The following is a 14,792-nucleotide window of genomic DNA, read 5'->3' on the forward strand; positions in this document are numbered from 1 at the left end:
GTTTGAATACTTACAAATTAAAGTTTTCCTTCCAGACTGGATTAAGAGTGTTGCTCTTGACCTCTGTAACCTGGATGTACTTAGCAGGCAATACCTCTCTTATGCTGGACCTCTTCTCTACCTTCTCCTTTTTCTTTCTGAAGCTAAACTTTCTTTCTTTCTTTTCTTCGGTCTCTTTTGAATTTTGCATGATCATTATGCCAAGCATGCAGTATGGATCACTAAAACCTAGTCAAACAGAAAAACAAACATGAATGTATTTCATTGTATCTCCTTTTTGATTCTGGATTCTGGATTTCAATGTATACTTATTTCTATAGCACACATAAACTATGAAATGTATACCTTGTCTAGTTGGTATTTGAAACATTTACAATTTATAAGAATTAACATTTTGCAGTTTTGTCAGTACACAGATTCAAAAAGGTTTTTGAGATTTTCCGGTCAACAAATGCATCAAAACAACATTGCCTTCAATGCTCCACTAATTCTAATAATTTAGAAATATATTTTTTCTTCATAGCAAGTCGTATATCTGGGGTCAAGTTATATATTTCAGAGTTTATTTGGTTCTGAATTTGAGACGAAATAAGTGCTGTGGTTTGTAAGCTCTTGGTTACAGACAGCTTTAACTGCCTGTCAACAAGGCCTACATAACTTATTTTGAAGAGCTGGTCTTCTGGTCAATGCTTGGAGTATCTTCTTGGTTTGTAGATACAGGATTCTATCTCCTGAGTCAATACCAAATGCCAGATTTTAACTAGAAGTCTAGCAAAGCTCCAGAAAATAGGTCCAGCAGGAAGGGAAAAATCTGGAGAAAATTCCAGAAGACCAGACCACAAAGCAAGGCAAAAATAAGGAGAGCAAAAGAAACTAGAGAAGGCAGAGTTCCACGGAGCCCAGTGAGTAAACAATGATCGATGTATGATGGAACCATGACTGCCTTAACCATGCAAGCCCTTACAATGAAAGTGTCTTTACCATGAATGTCTTTACAACAATTTTTTTATAAGCATATGTCTTTCCCACGTATGCCGTTACCATGAAAATTTAAGTGTTTTATAGATAAATATAAATCCTTCACATATATATATATGTCTCTCAGATTTTCAAAGTACAAATAGGAAAATTACAGATACAGAAAAGTAACTTATTTTCATCTCCAGTATTGAATCTTCCATAGATTCACATGCAGAATAGCAAGCAGTTAATGTATTTGTATACTTTATAGTATTATCACAAATAGCGGATGGTGGGTAGAAATATATACATAACATATTCCTGTGCAATTTAAAATAAACATATATGCATATACACATTTCATTCTCTCTCTCTCTCTCTCTTTCTCTCTCTCTCTCTATATATATATATATATTGATATAATAATAAATATATATAAATTCCACTAAAGTTTGCATAAATACAGAATCAAACACATGCAACCCAGAGGCTCACATTACAGACGTAAGTGGTGTAGTACAATCTGTTCAAATGCTGCATCACTGTGCTGTGCTGATTCCAGGCCATAATGCTGCAAGAATTTATGCATACTCTTCGAGGCCGCAGCACAACATATTTTCTCCAGAGACACTCCTGCAAATGAAGCAGTTAAGGTGGGCACTGCCCTAGTTGAATGTGTCCTGTTTTTTGTTGTGAACGGTTTGCCTGTCTTCGAATGGCAAAAACTGGATTGCGGCTGAGATCCATAGAGCGATGGTTGCTTCTGTGATTGCAGCACCCTTACAAGTGTGTGCTTATGAGACCAACAGCTGGTCAGTGTGATGTAGGCAGAACTTCAGACATCTTTTAGTATCTAGTGTATGGAGAGATCATTATGCTGGTGAGGTTGGATCAGGGAAGAGAATCTGTAATATTAAAAGCTTGTTGAGGTGAAAGTCAGAAGGTCTTTAGGAATTAATTTAGGAATGGCTTTTGCCCTGAATTTTGACCCTTTGTCCTGAATTTTTAGAGTCATTGTCCAGAATTTGCCTAAAAAAGGGTGTTTAGGTCACCCTAAACAGGACAGCCTTCATATCATGCATGCTTTTGCTGCGTTGCAGCATATACTTCCTGTGTTTTCAATCTGTACCAAAATGTTTTGCAGCAGGTGATAAGATATGCTCTTGGCACCTCGTGAGCTTCTCAACAAAAGCTGTGACAAATTGTACGTGTTTCCCCAACATAGCGGTTTCTTACAGTACTTGCAGATTCAGGCAGCTGGAAACTCTTGTACTAGCACTTTTCAAATAGAAGTTTATCTTATACTTGTATGCAGCTTATAAAGTGATGAAACACACATTACACTAAATTAATTAATCTAAGAATGCCGATATGTGATAATTACATATACGTTCAATGTAGCTAATAAGAATTAAAACTTGCAACAAAAAGTGGTGCAGTGGTCTCACATTCAGGATTGCCTGTATGGAGGATGCTGGACTGATTCTACAAGGTGAGTTTCCACACTTGGTAAAATCTCTGTGTAAGAGCCTGTGGGCAGTTGGGGTAAGTTTGCCAGGTCTCAAGATGGCTGCAACCTAAGTGAGCTCTTGTGGTCGCCTCACAATCTTACATAATCATGGTGAACTGTACAGCAAGATTGCCCCGGCAGTCACCCGTTTGCTGCCCAGAAACATAGGGGCAGGCATTAGTGCTTAAAAGAGGACCGTCAGGGACACAGGCAAACCCGCTCCATCCTCTCAACGTCGGCCACCAGGGCGAGCCTGGGGCCTGCAAAGCATGCAGCGTGGAGTCATATCTTGCCTGGGGCAGTAGTATCTCACGCAGCATTGTGGCCCAGAAGGTGCAGGGAAGCACCCCCAATTAATCCGTTATTCTCTCATGCTGGGAGGTACCTTTGGGAGCGATGTGAGAGTCAGGTGCCATTGCTGCAGGCCCGCGAACATGTAGTGGTCGGCTGTGGCAAAGCATGGTGCTCCCCTGGAAGCCCGGACTGAAGTGACAGTGCCCTGAGACCCAAGGCAGCTCTGCAAACAGCAGAGGTACGACACCAAGGAAGTGGGGCCCCGGGTGAGACATACAGGTAGCGGTCCTATGCAAAGAACTTTACCTTCCTGCACACTGTTAGGGGGGTCCCCCCATTGCAGCTGTCAGCAATCCTCTGCACTGCCCCCCATACCCAGGAGCATCTTAAAAATCCCCATCTCAGGCTAGTTGTGTGCGGGGGGAGCCCTGCGTGTGCTGTTTGCGCCCTGGTGGGACCTGTGGCCTTCTTAGTGAGTCTGAGACTCCTCGGGTGGCCTATCTTGGGACTTGAAGTCTGGTCCTAGTACATGGGCCCTTAGCCATTCCTGTACTTGCCTGCTGGACCCGTCAAAGTAGCACTTTGGGGGCCCCTGCTGGAGTGCTGTTGAGCAACAGGGGTGCAGATAAGGATACTGGGCCCCTCTCCTGTCGCTACCCCTGTCTGGAGGTGACTGTGGTACCCGCCACAGCAAACAGAATGAATGCAGAGCCGTGCAAGACCTAATCTATCTCCACATAGAATCTGCATTCTTGAGGGCCAGGAGATGAGTTGGAGGGGTCTCCCAAGGCTAAACTGATCACCACTGTCTTGCCCTGGTGCACTTTGTGGTGCTTTTGGCGCAAGCTGATGTGTGTGGAGAAGCCTGTTTTGATATCCTGTATGTACGTGTGGCAGAGTTGCATAGTTGACAGTTGAAAGCTGGCCACCTGGCCTAGATATTGACTGTGAGACCATGCCTATTATGGTTAGTGTTGGCACCATCTATTTCACTATACAGTGCGACCGGGGTTGGCCGACTATATTCTTGGCGACTACTTTCGCAACTACAAAGACCCAGTGAAACTGTGTGTGTGAGCTGCAGGTCTTATTGGCAATATGGGCAAGACTGACAAGTTACAGTCTAAAGTAAACTTTGATATACGCAAAACCATGAAAGCCATGGATGAAGGGGTGACATCCTCCGATCTTGGGCTTGAGGAGGTGGACACAGAGGTTGACTTTGATTTACACAAGATCCTGGTAACAATGCAACACAGCCTCATGAAAATAGATGGGACGATTGATGCCTTATCCTTCCAAATGGACAGAATGTCATAACAGCTAGACAGGCATTCTGAATGACTAGATCTAGTGGAACGGTGCGTATGCGAGGCGGAAGATGAACAGGTTACCACATCTGCCACCCAAAAAAGCCTTGATAAAGTTTTACAAGTGCTCCAGGCGAAAGCTTAAGATCTCGAGGCATGTTCGCACCAAAATAAGTTATGCATAGTAGGCAGAGTCCATGAACGTGAGCAATATGGAACATTATGTAGAGAAACTGCTCACTGACCTGTTAGGGTGCGAAATTTTCTTGCACATCTTCATATTTGAGTGTGCCCATCACTCCCTTGCACCACGTCCAGTGCCAGGAGTGAAACTGTGTCCAGTTATGGCCTGACTGTTGAGCTAGAGAGATCGTGATGCAGGACTACACAGGGCATGTGAACTCAAAGTACTCCCCTATAAAAGTGCAGAGTTAACCCTGTATCTGGATTTCACCCAGCAAGTCCAGGAGGCGTGATGTCAATTCATCCTGACAAAAAGCAAGCTATAAGAACTACAGCTGAAATAGGTGGGAAAATGATGGTTTGCAGAGACTCAAAACAGGTGCAGCAGTTCCTCAAGCAGAGCCCTTTGGGTTGTGCCGCAGGTGCTCCACCAGATCAAAAGATGGTGAAGCGGGGTCCTCACAGTCCCAGGTTGAGTTGGTCTAATCTCCACCGCTACCTCCCTTCTGTGCTTGTAATGGGGACAGACTGGATACACTAACGAGTCAGATTTGACAACTTTATCTCCTGAAACCTGCTGGTAAGTGCCTCTTCTAGGGTGCCAGAATGTTTTAGTCCCCACTCGAATTAATAATGCCCGCATCACTGGACTGCATCGATTCACCCTATGGAGGTGCGTGATCTGTCAACTGCAGAGCTGCCCTTCACAGCTTCCGTATGGTGGCTGGGACTCTAGTCTGAGACTCTTGGTGTAAAGTGTGTGAAGGCAATGCATAGGGTAGTGTGTGGGAGGCATGGCTCAGGAAGAGCACTGGTTGGCCTGTGGAGTTATGGTTAATGTATGAGACACAAACTGTGCTTCATTACACGGCCTCCAATGGTTCTTCTTTTTTCCTTTTCTTTTCTTGCACCGGGAGGTGACCGACCGGGCAACATCTGTCCCTATGTGTATGCCACTGAGTGTTCGGAGGTCTGTTGCGCGGGTCCAGTGTGGGTATGGGGTGAAACCGTATTGTTGTGTAAGTTGCGGGAGCCCATAGCATGGGTGGCAAAGTGTACAGGGCATGATTGCTGTTGCGACTAATCTAATCTGGTGGTGGATGATTTGTGTGTCACATTCAGGGGGGTGGTCCTTCACTGCTCATATTCCTACCTTGGAATGTCAGAGGTCTGAATGATTTGAGTAAACTACGCAAGGGGGTAGCATGGCCGCAGAGACACCAGGTAGCCGCGCCATAATGCAGCATCGTACACAGGTCCTTTGTTGTGCATCAGGTTTCACCTCACATGCTAGGGGTGTGCTCATTTTGGTCAAGGGGTGCTCTGCGGTTTGACTGCAGGAGATGTGCATGGACAAAGGCAGCAGATATGTGGTGTTGTGCTGCTCCAAAGATGGCTTAGCGGCACTTGTGGTGGGTGTGTTTGGCCCCAATTATGATGATCTACAGTTTTACTATACTTTGCGTCATTAGCTGGTCCACTGGAGTGATTTGCTGCAGATTTGGGGAGGTGACTTCAATTGTGTGCTATGCCCAGAACTAAATCACTCTAAGGGACCACCCCGGCAGCCTTGGGATGCGGTTTGCCCTCTTAAGGAGATAGCAGCCCAGAGCAGCTTGGACGATATTTGGGGTGGGATTTACTCAATACTCCTCTGTGCTTGATGGTCATACCTGCATTAACTTTTGCTTACTGTCCCTCAGCCTGGTACCTCGTGTGGCATTACGAACCACTGCCACACATGTACTCTGACCACTCGCCAGTGATCTTGGAGTTAGAATTACAGAGCCTTTCTTTTGGCGCTTCCCCCCTTCCTGGTACTCACTACTAGATACTGCATTCCACAGGCAATAGATGAGTACTTAAGCAATAAGCAATAATATTGGCACTGTCACAAAATTCACTATGGACCGGGAGGCCTTCAAGAGTTACGTAAGGATGGTCACGATCTCCAAGAATGCAGGGGTACTCCGGTCGATACCTAGCCGGCTGGCAAGACTGGAAGCTGAGATCACAGACTTGAAGCATAGGCACAGGGAGACAGTGGAGCAGACTGTTCTGGGGTCAAACAAGCTAAACCGGAGCAGTACCATGAAGTGGCGCAAAGTGAAGTAAACCACCTGGGGAAATATGCAAACGACGGGGGCCTACGGAGAGAGTGAGCATTCAGGAGCTACAGTGCCCGCACTGTTGTGCCCCAACGAGATGATGATACTATTATAGAAGTGCAGAGTGAACAGGGGGTGGTGGAACTTGGTGGAACAGATCTCTGAGCGGTTCCATTGATATTATACTGATTTGTATAAGACTGCATTGTGTGTACGATAATGATGCTGCAACTGACTACCTTGCCCACATTACTATAAAATAGCTCACAACAGAACACAAGGAACGCCTGATGGCACCATTGCATTCAGAAGAGTTACTCTTAGCACTTTAAGTTTATGCCCAATGGGAAGGCTCCTGGCACTGATGGGCTGATGGTAGCCTTCTATAAGGTGTATCAGAAGCAGTTAGTGCCACGTTCGGTCATTCTTTATGAAGAAATGGTAAAAGATGGCAGTATGCTGGCCATGTTGCAGGAGGCTCTGCTTGTCACCTTGCTGGAACCCGGCAAACTAGCAGATAGCAGCTCATCTTACATGCCTTTAACACTGCTAACTGTTTGGTGCTGCTCTTGTCTGGGGTGGTTGGCCCAGAAAAGTCTGGATTCATCCCTGGATGGTCCCTGTCCTACAACTTTAGAGTGCTTTTTGGGGCCAACATCAGCATTTAGACCCTGATGTTTGTGCCACTGCTGTTTTCTGTGACTCTGAAAAGGTGTTCGACTCTGTTGGTGGAGCTTCATGCTGGCAGTGCGGAGGTGTAGAGGCATCAGGGAGATCTTTCTCCGGTTAGTCCAAGTACTCTACGTGGTCCAAAGGCATGCATCCGGGTTAAAGGTATTGTAAAAGAAACCATAGACATCTTAAGAGGCACCAGGCAGGGATGACACCTGTCACCACTGGTATATGCCCCTGTAGCCGAGCCTTTGGCCTGTGCCCTCCATGAATACCTTTCACACATAGGGCTTCAGTTCCCGAATTATAATTTGATTATATCTCCGTATGCGATGATACCCTTCTATATGCTCCCAACCCCGAGCATAACCTGGCTCCAGTCCTAAGGGAGGTCATACAATTCAGGGGGCATTCCGGGTTACGTCTCAACTGGGCTAAACTGCTAATATTCAACTAACTGCAGCCATGAGACCGTTGCAGCTGGACTACACTCTACAGTGCACGATGCAGCCAGTAAGGTATCTTAGTATTCAGGTCCATACTGACCTGGGCATGGTGATATTAGAAAACTATGGTAATGCAGTGTAGAAGTAATCAGAAGCTGGATTCGGCTGGATTCGGCTGCCCTTATCAATAGCTGGGTGCACTGCAAAAATAAGGATAATGGTGGTGCCTGGCTTCTGTTTCTATTTCTGAATATTCCAATCGTGTTGCCCCACGCAGTGTTTGACAATCTAAGCGTCCTCATGATTCGCCTGGGCTGGGAAGCAGCCTCGGGTGCGATGGCAGACACTGATCCTACCGTAAGATATTGGTGAGCTAAATGCTCCCGATCTGAAGGCCAATCAGAGGGCAGCTCAATACCAGTTTGCACATTATTGGCTGCACAGCCCGTGGGTTCTGCTCCATTTGTGGCTGAGCGAGACGCGGCTGTGCCCATCTCGCCAGCTCAGGCCCTGCTCTCAAAGCGGGTGTGTCATTTTCATGTCTTCGGCTCCTTAAATACGACATCTTACTCACAGCAACGTATTCTGGAGCAACAGGCTGGGTTACTTTTGCATTCGCCATGTGCTCCAATTGGATGGTGTCTATGGTTATTGGATGGTGTCTATTGTTATTGGATGGTGTCTATTGTTCCCTCTGGGGCAGGAGCTGAGGGCGGTGATTTCCCTACAGAAACTAGGAGTGCACATCATGGGAGATTTCTTCCAGGATGGAGTAATGTATGGCTGGGAACACATTCAGACACGAGCCGGGGAGCCTATGGCATTGGTACAATTCCACTACTACAAGGCGGGGCACATGATTCACAAGCTCCTGGGCGTTGGCTTACTAGAACCCCTGGCTTTGGTGCCTCTGAAGTATTTAATCCAGACAACCACGCCGCGGCATACAGTGGCGAAACTGTATGCACTAGCACAGGCGAGAGCCTCCAAAGTCACACATGAGTGGCAGAGAAACTTGAAGATTCTCATCACAGATAAATAGTGGACTTATTGCTGCTCAGTGGTGAGAACCATCTCCACAGATTACTGCATTTCAAATATTCCACTAGAGTACACTGTACTCCGGCTCGTCAGTTCAGTTAGGGGCTGTGCGACAACTCTCACTGCCACCGCTATGGCACAGAGGAAGCAGGGTGCGCCCATGTCTCGTGGTACTGCCCGGGGTGCATCGATTTTGGCAGGATGTACAGAGAGTACTTGGGGGAGATCGTTAGCAATTGCCTGGAATGGACCCCCTTAGTGGCGCTGCTGGGCTACAACACCGATGTCCCAGGAACTGTGATACATTTGGTCACCTTAGGCTTGTTGCTAGCAAGGCGCAGAATAGCGCTGCGGTGGGCCAGTGGGCCGCTGCTGACCTCTACAGAATGGCATAGAGATATGGCCTACTGTAATTTGGATGTTTACCGGGACCCAATGACATTGGTCAACTGCCCCATGGATATCTGGGAACCCTCTCAGGCTTATTTAAACAGAACAACTGTGTTGGATGAAACTGTGGACCAAGAGAGAAGAGAGAGTGCATTGTGAAAGGACTTTACACGTGCAGAGGGTGTTGAAGCCTGGTCCATGGTTTGTGCTTGTGGACTCCCAGATATGCTACACAACATGAGTTTGAGTCGGATGAGATTGTTCCTATGTTTAAAGAGGTGCATTGTGTATGAAACCTTTAGCAGATAGATGGGCAACACCCACTTAATTGCTGCACCCCAGAGTATCTCAGCTGTTGATACTGCTGTTTGTATGACATACTTATTTGTACTCCTGACTACTCACAGGACTGTTCAGATTTCCATATTTGATCAGATGTTTGGCTCCATGCCAGGCCAGCACTCTCCATGTCAGTAATCTTTCTATGGTTGTGTCAAAATGTAAATAAAGTTAAAACAAGCATTTAAAATGCAATGGGTCTCACATTTGCTGGAGTTAGAGCTATTAGCGCTGTAAATGCCTAACTGGACTTTTCTTGCCACACAAACTGTTGACAGTTGACATAAGCGAGCCGATTCAAAGCGCCGCAGTGAGCGCAAACATAAAGACAAAATGATAAAGAAGTTCGCTCACAGTCAAAGTTATTGATAAAAGTGCAATTATCCATGTAACAGGGTCGATGGCCAAGGAGGATGGCCCTAAGGAGGGACAAAAGTAAAGCAGTTACCAATAAAAACAAAGGATTTTTGAAAGGCAAGCCCATGAACAAGTGATAGTGATGGGCGTGCGGTGGGCATGGTTAAAAGCCCAGATACATTCCAACACGTCGGAAAAAGCAGTGCTTGCGCGCTGCTGTGCTCAACCTGAATAAGAGGCTGTGGGCAGGCACAGCCCAGAATACTTCTGACTCCCTCCAGCACCACCCGGGAGCATGCTGTGCTTCTCCCAACCAGGCCAACACCTACTAGGTGGTACATGTAAAACAACTCGGTATCACCTGGTCTGCTAAATTATTGCCTGCTCCTGGGACCAAAACTTATCAATGCACATTGCGAGGGGAGATTACTGGTCAGTAATTTCGGAATACCTGCACCGTGCAACTCCTAATCAGGACCAAAAAGTGGAAGGCAAGACTTGATGTACACCTCACAACCCAGTGCCCTTCCCACACCACTCATCTCATCTTTCAAAATTCCTACTGTTATGATCCCTTTATAAAACCTTCACACCTGGAAGAGATGCATCATTCTTTCTTATTGACTGAGATTGTGTAACCCTAAGTGGCACCCCAGAACACTAAAGGAGGGTAATCTTTTCTGTGTTTTAAATGTCTAGAAAGTCTCTGGTGCGCCGGTGTGATGTTCTGACACTAACAGGGCCTGGCAGGCCTTTTATTCCACCGGGCATTTCCTTGGTGAGCCCGTGTCTTGGAGGCAGGTTTTGAATGCGCAAGGCAGCTCCCAGTGCCTCTATCACTTTCCAAGCTCCCCCAGGATAATTATAGCTAACACTGGGAGACATCAAGAGAGATAGTGAAAGGGAGGGAGGGGTAAGGTAGAGAGAAAGCGATTAGAGAGGGAGGAAAGAGACAAAGAGAGAGAGACAGAGAATGGAAAGATGTAAAGAGAGATTGTGCAATAGGGCAAAGGGAGTGAGTTGGTTTCAGCATTTTTACAAAGGCTGATTTTGGGTCCTCAGCTGTATCCCAACCACAAGACAACAAACCTTCTCTGTTGGTTAGGCTTCCCCAGGATCTTTTCCATTGTCGGTGATCTGTCTTGTCTTCTTCTCTAACTATGTAACCTACTCTTTTTTGGACTCCACCCATCATTATGTTGGGTTTCCATAGGGGGTCATGTCCAGCAAACTGGTTAGAATTGGTGTATTTCCTTCTGTTCACATCAATTAACTCTTCAGACAGCTCATTAAACTCCCAAGTCCCAGCTACTTAGGATTTCCTACCTTACCCAGCGCCATCTTGTATTGTGTATCTTCATGCTGCCTTGCTCTTTCAAGTGCTGCATAATTTTAAGTGGGTCGGATCCCACACATTTATTTCTTTGGTAGCTCACGAGTTGTTAGAATTAACTAGAGCACACCTCCAGTCTGGTATAGTTCTGCTAAGTCACCTCTTTGACCTTGCTTGCTCAATAAGAACGCCTCTTGTGTGTGCATGCGGTTCTTATTGCACCCTTGCTGTGGCACTACTTTGATCAACACTTTTGCAACTAGTGGCTCATATTTGATTTTGATGTCTTTCCTACTTTTTTAACATCAGTGTCACTCTTTGTGCTTTATCTATGCCCTATTGGGCCTTAATTGTTTTTCCATTGTACACTATGTAGCAATAGGGTTTCACGCTGTTCTTCATTACACTGCCCCCCTACCTCATTTGTCAGTGGTTTGGCTCAATAAATCATGTCTTTTTAGGTTGAGCATAGCAGCGCGCAAGTGCTGCTTTTCCGACTTGTTGGTCTGTATCTGGGCTTTTAACCATGCCCACCGCACACTCATTACTATCACTCGTTCACGGGCTTGCCTTTCAAAAATGCTTTGTTTTTGTTGGTAAATGCTTTACGTTTGTCCCTTGACCCTGTTACATGGATAATTGCACTTTTGCCGATAACTTTGACTGTGAGCGAACTTCTTTTTCCTTTTGTCTCTCCCTTCGTGCTCACAGCGGCGCTTTGAATAGGCTCGCTTATGTCAACTGTTTTACTTTTTATTGTCAGTTTGTGTGGCAAGAAAAGTCCAGTTAGAAATGTACAAGGCTAATAGCTCTAACTCGAGCAAACGCGAGACCCATTGCATTGCAAATGCTTGTTAATCTTTAGTCACCACAATGATCTTTCTGTTTACGCTCGCCGATGAGCTATTTTAAGGTCTCTTTGTGTTAACTTTTAAAATTATTATCTATTGTTTTTGAGTCTCTTGTGAAACTGTTTATATGATATTACTCGATACGTTTATGTGGCATTCTTCCATCTTTTAATGTTTCAGGAGGGTCTGTCACTTGATATCTAAGCTCCTGATGAAGCGCCAACCGAGCAGGTTTTAATTAAATTCTATATTGCAACAATGAACATTTGTTCCTCAGATGCCACAAACTGAGTTATTTGAACTTCCGATCCATTCACACGTCTATTTTCTTTAATATTATTTATTGTTTGAAATACCATTTGGAAACATATCTGCAGCCAGCTGCTAGCATGTGTGCAAAATGAAATCTGGACAACATCCCAGAGCTTGTTGTGACAGTATAGAAATGTACCCACCTACAGCACCTCTCCCTCAAAGACTTTTGTTTATTAACCTGAATAAAGGGACCTCATCCTTTACAGCTCATTAAAGTGTGATACGGTAGAAGTAATTGTGCCAACACTTATTTTATGTTGTCAAGATCTTTTATATATTTTTAAACAAAAGCAATATTCAAAACAAGTATTGTGTTATGTTTCATATGTAATAGAGTCCTGAAAATATATATATATATATATATATATATATATATATATATATATATATATATATATATATATATATATATATATATATATATCTTCTCATCTTCTCTCCACTCCACACAGATCCATGATCTTTGTGTACATTCCTTTCTTTTCTGTATGGACTTGGTGTATTACCTACAATCATTTGTAAAGGTATGTGGCTCTGCACATAATCTCTGACCCTTGTAAATTTCTCTACTACTTTGTGTGGCTAAGCACCTAGCAAACTTTGTCAATATAATCCAAAAATGAAACAGAATTTAGATAGCATAAAGTAAGTATGAGTCTTGCTGAACTTGGCCACCTCTGCAGGGTCATCAGAAAGCTTTTTGCCTTCACCCCTCCTGTTTTCTGAACCCATTTTTTGGGGCTTTTAAGATTCTGTCTACTTTACTACTGCTAACCAGTGCTAAAGTGCTTGTGCTCTCTCTCTCTCTCTCTCTTAAACATGGTGAAATTAGATTACACCCAATAGGCACATATAATTTATATGTAAGTACATAGTAAAGTGATACTACTTGCACCCGGGCCCTGTAAATTAAAAATTGTTAGTGGGCCTGCAGCACTAATCGTGGCACCAGCTTAAGTAGCTTTTGAAACATGTCTCAGGCCTGCCTTTGCAGTCTGTGGTTGCTGTTTTAAACTTTCATTTAGACCTTGCAAAATAAACCTTTTGTCAGGCTTAAACATTTCTTTTTAATACATGTAAATCACCTCTACACTAAGCCCTAAACACCCACAGGCAACGGTGCAGTGCATTAAAAAAGTTGGTCATGTACTTTTAAGTTTTACATCCCCTTGTTGTGAAAACCTCTTAAATTCGTTTTTGACTACAGCAAAGCCTACCCCTGCCACAGCATAACATTGAGTTACCTTAGAACATTTGAAAAGCGATTACTTTTGATTGGCAGCAGGTAGGAAGATCATGGTTGGTGTCTAAGGAATTGTAATTTAAAACTCTCTTTAATGGTAACAACAGATTTTAAGTCACAATTCTGAAAAAGCTACTTCTAGAAAGTTGGCATTTTCTTGTCCTAAACATTTGGTGCCTCCAGCCTATTCCTGAACAACATGACTACGTGTAATTGGCTGTTGACAGTTGGCCTTTGTGCCTTTTTTCCTGAAAGTAGTAAAAAAGAGGGAGTGGTTAATTCTCCTCCTCTCTCCCCTCCACACACATCCATGACCTTTGTGCACATTCCTTTCTTTTTCATTATGGACTTGGTGTATTACTCCCAATCATTTGCAAAAGTTCATAGTTCTGTACATAATCTCTGACCTTTGTAAAATTCTCTACTACTTTGTGTGGCTAAGCATCTGTAGACTTTTGCCAATATAATCCAAAAATGAAACTGAGTTTAGATAACATAAAATAAGAATGACCCTTGCTGAACTTGGCCATCTCTGCAGGGTCATCTACAAAATGTTTGCCTTCACCCTTCCTGTTTTCTGAACCCATATTTGTTGACTTTTAGGACTCTGTCTACTTTACCACTGCTAACCAATGCTAAAGTGTGCTTGTTCTCTTTCTTAAACATGGTGAAATTGGCTTGCACTCAATAGGCACATTCAATGTATGTGTAAGTCTATAGTAAAGTGACACTACATATACTCAGGGCCGGTAAATAAATACTAGTAGTGGGACTGCAGCACTAATTGTGCCACCAACTTAAGTAGCTTTTGAAACATGTCTTAGGCTTGCCATTGCAGTTTGCTGTTGCAGTTTTAAACTGCCATTTTGACTTGGCAAAATAAACCTTTCACCAGGCTTAAACGTTTCTTTTTACCTCTATGCTATGCCATAAACACCCACAGGACAGGGTGCAGTGTATTTAAAAAGCAACACAACTAGGTGTAATTGGCATTTGACAGCTGGCCTTTGTGCCTCCCTGACAGTATCACAATAGAGGGTATGGGTGTTGGCAAGATGGGACATTGTGGCTTAATGAGAGGGCGGGCTGTCTATTAGCACTTCAAAGGTAGTGGCCCAGCTCATACATAAAGGTCTTCACACTAGCCTACTGTGCCCCCTTAAAGAATGGGACCAGGGCAGGGAGGCAGGAAATTCCTCTGGAAGGTGGAAACTCCGGAAGCTTCTCCCACTTCAAAGTGGGCTCTAAGTATAAAAGGTTACCCTCACGCCCATTCTTGGGATCACTTCTGGACCTGTCAAAGACTCAGAAGAAGGACTGATCAACTGCCCTGCTGCTCTGCTGCTAGAAGAACTGCTGTACTGCTCTGCCAGCAAGGAGGACTGCTCTGATGCCCCGGTGTCTGAGGAAGAAGGACTGAATCTACAGACTTGAACCCGG

General features: G+C 44.5%; 1 protein-coding gene across 1 annotated transcript in view; it reads right to left on the reverse strand.

Annotated features, from left to right (window-relative positions):
• The window catches only part of BAIAP3 (BAI1 associated protein 3), a 976,697-nt gene that overhangs the window by 354,255 nt on the left and 607,650 nt on the right, over window positions 1-14,792 (reverse strand). The window contains exon 8 of the mRNA XM_069209880.1: window positions 15-228. Coding sequence (XP_069065981.1) covers window positions 15-228 — 214 coding nt within the window. The remainder of the gene's footprint in view (window positions 1-14; window positions 229-14,792) is intronic.

This window comes from Pleurodeles waltl, chromosome 10 (assembly GCF_031143425.1).
Source record: "Pleurodeles waltl isolate 20211129_DDA chromosome 10, aPleWal1.hap1.20221129, whole genome shotgun sequence".
Taxonomy (NCBI): domain Eukaryota; kingdom Metazoa; phylum Chordata; class Amphibia; order Caudata; family Salamandridae; genus Pleurodeles; species Pleurodeles waltl.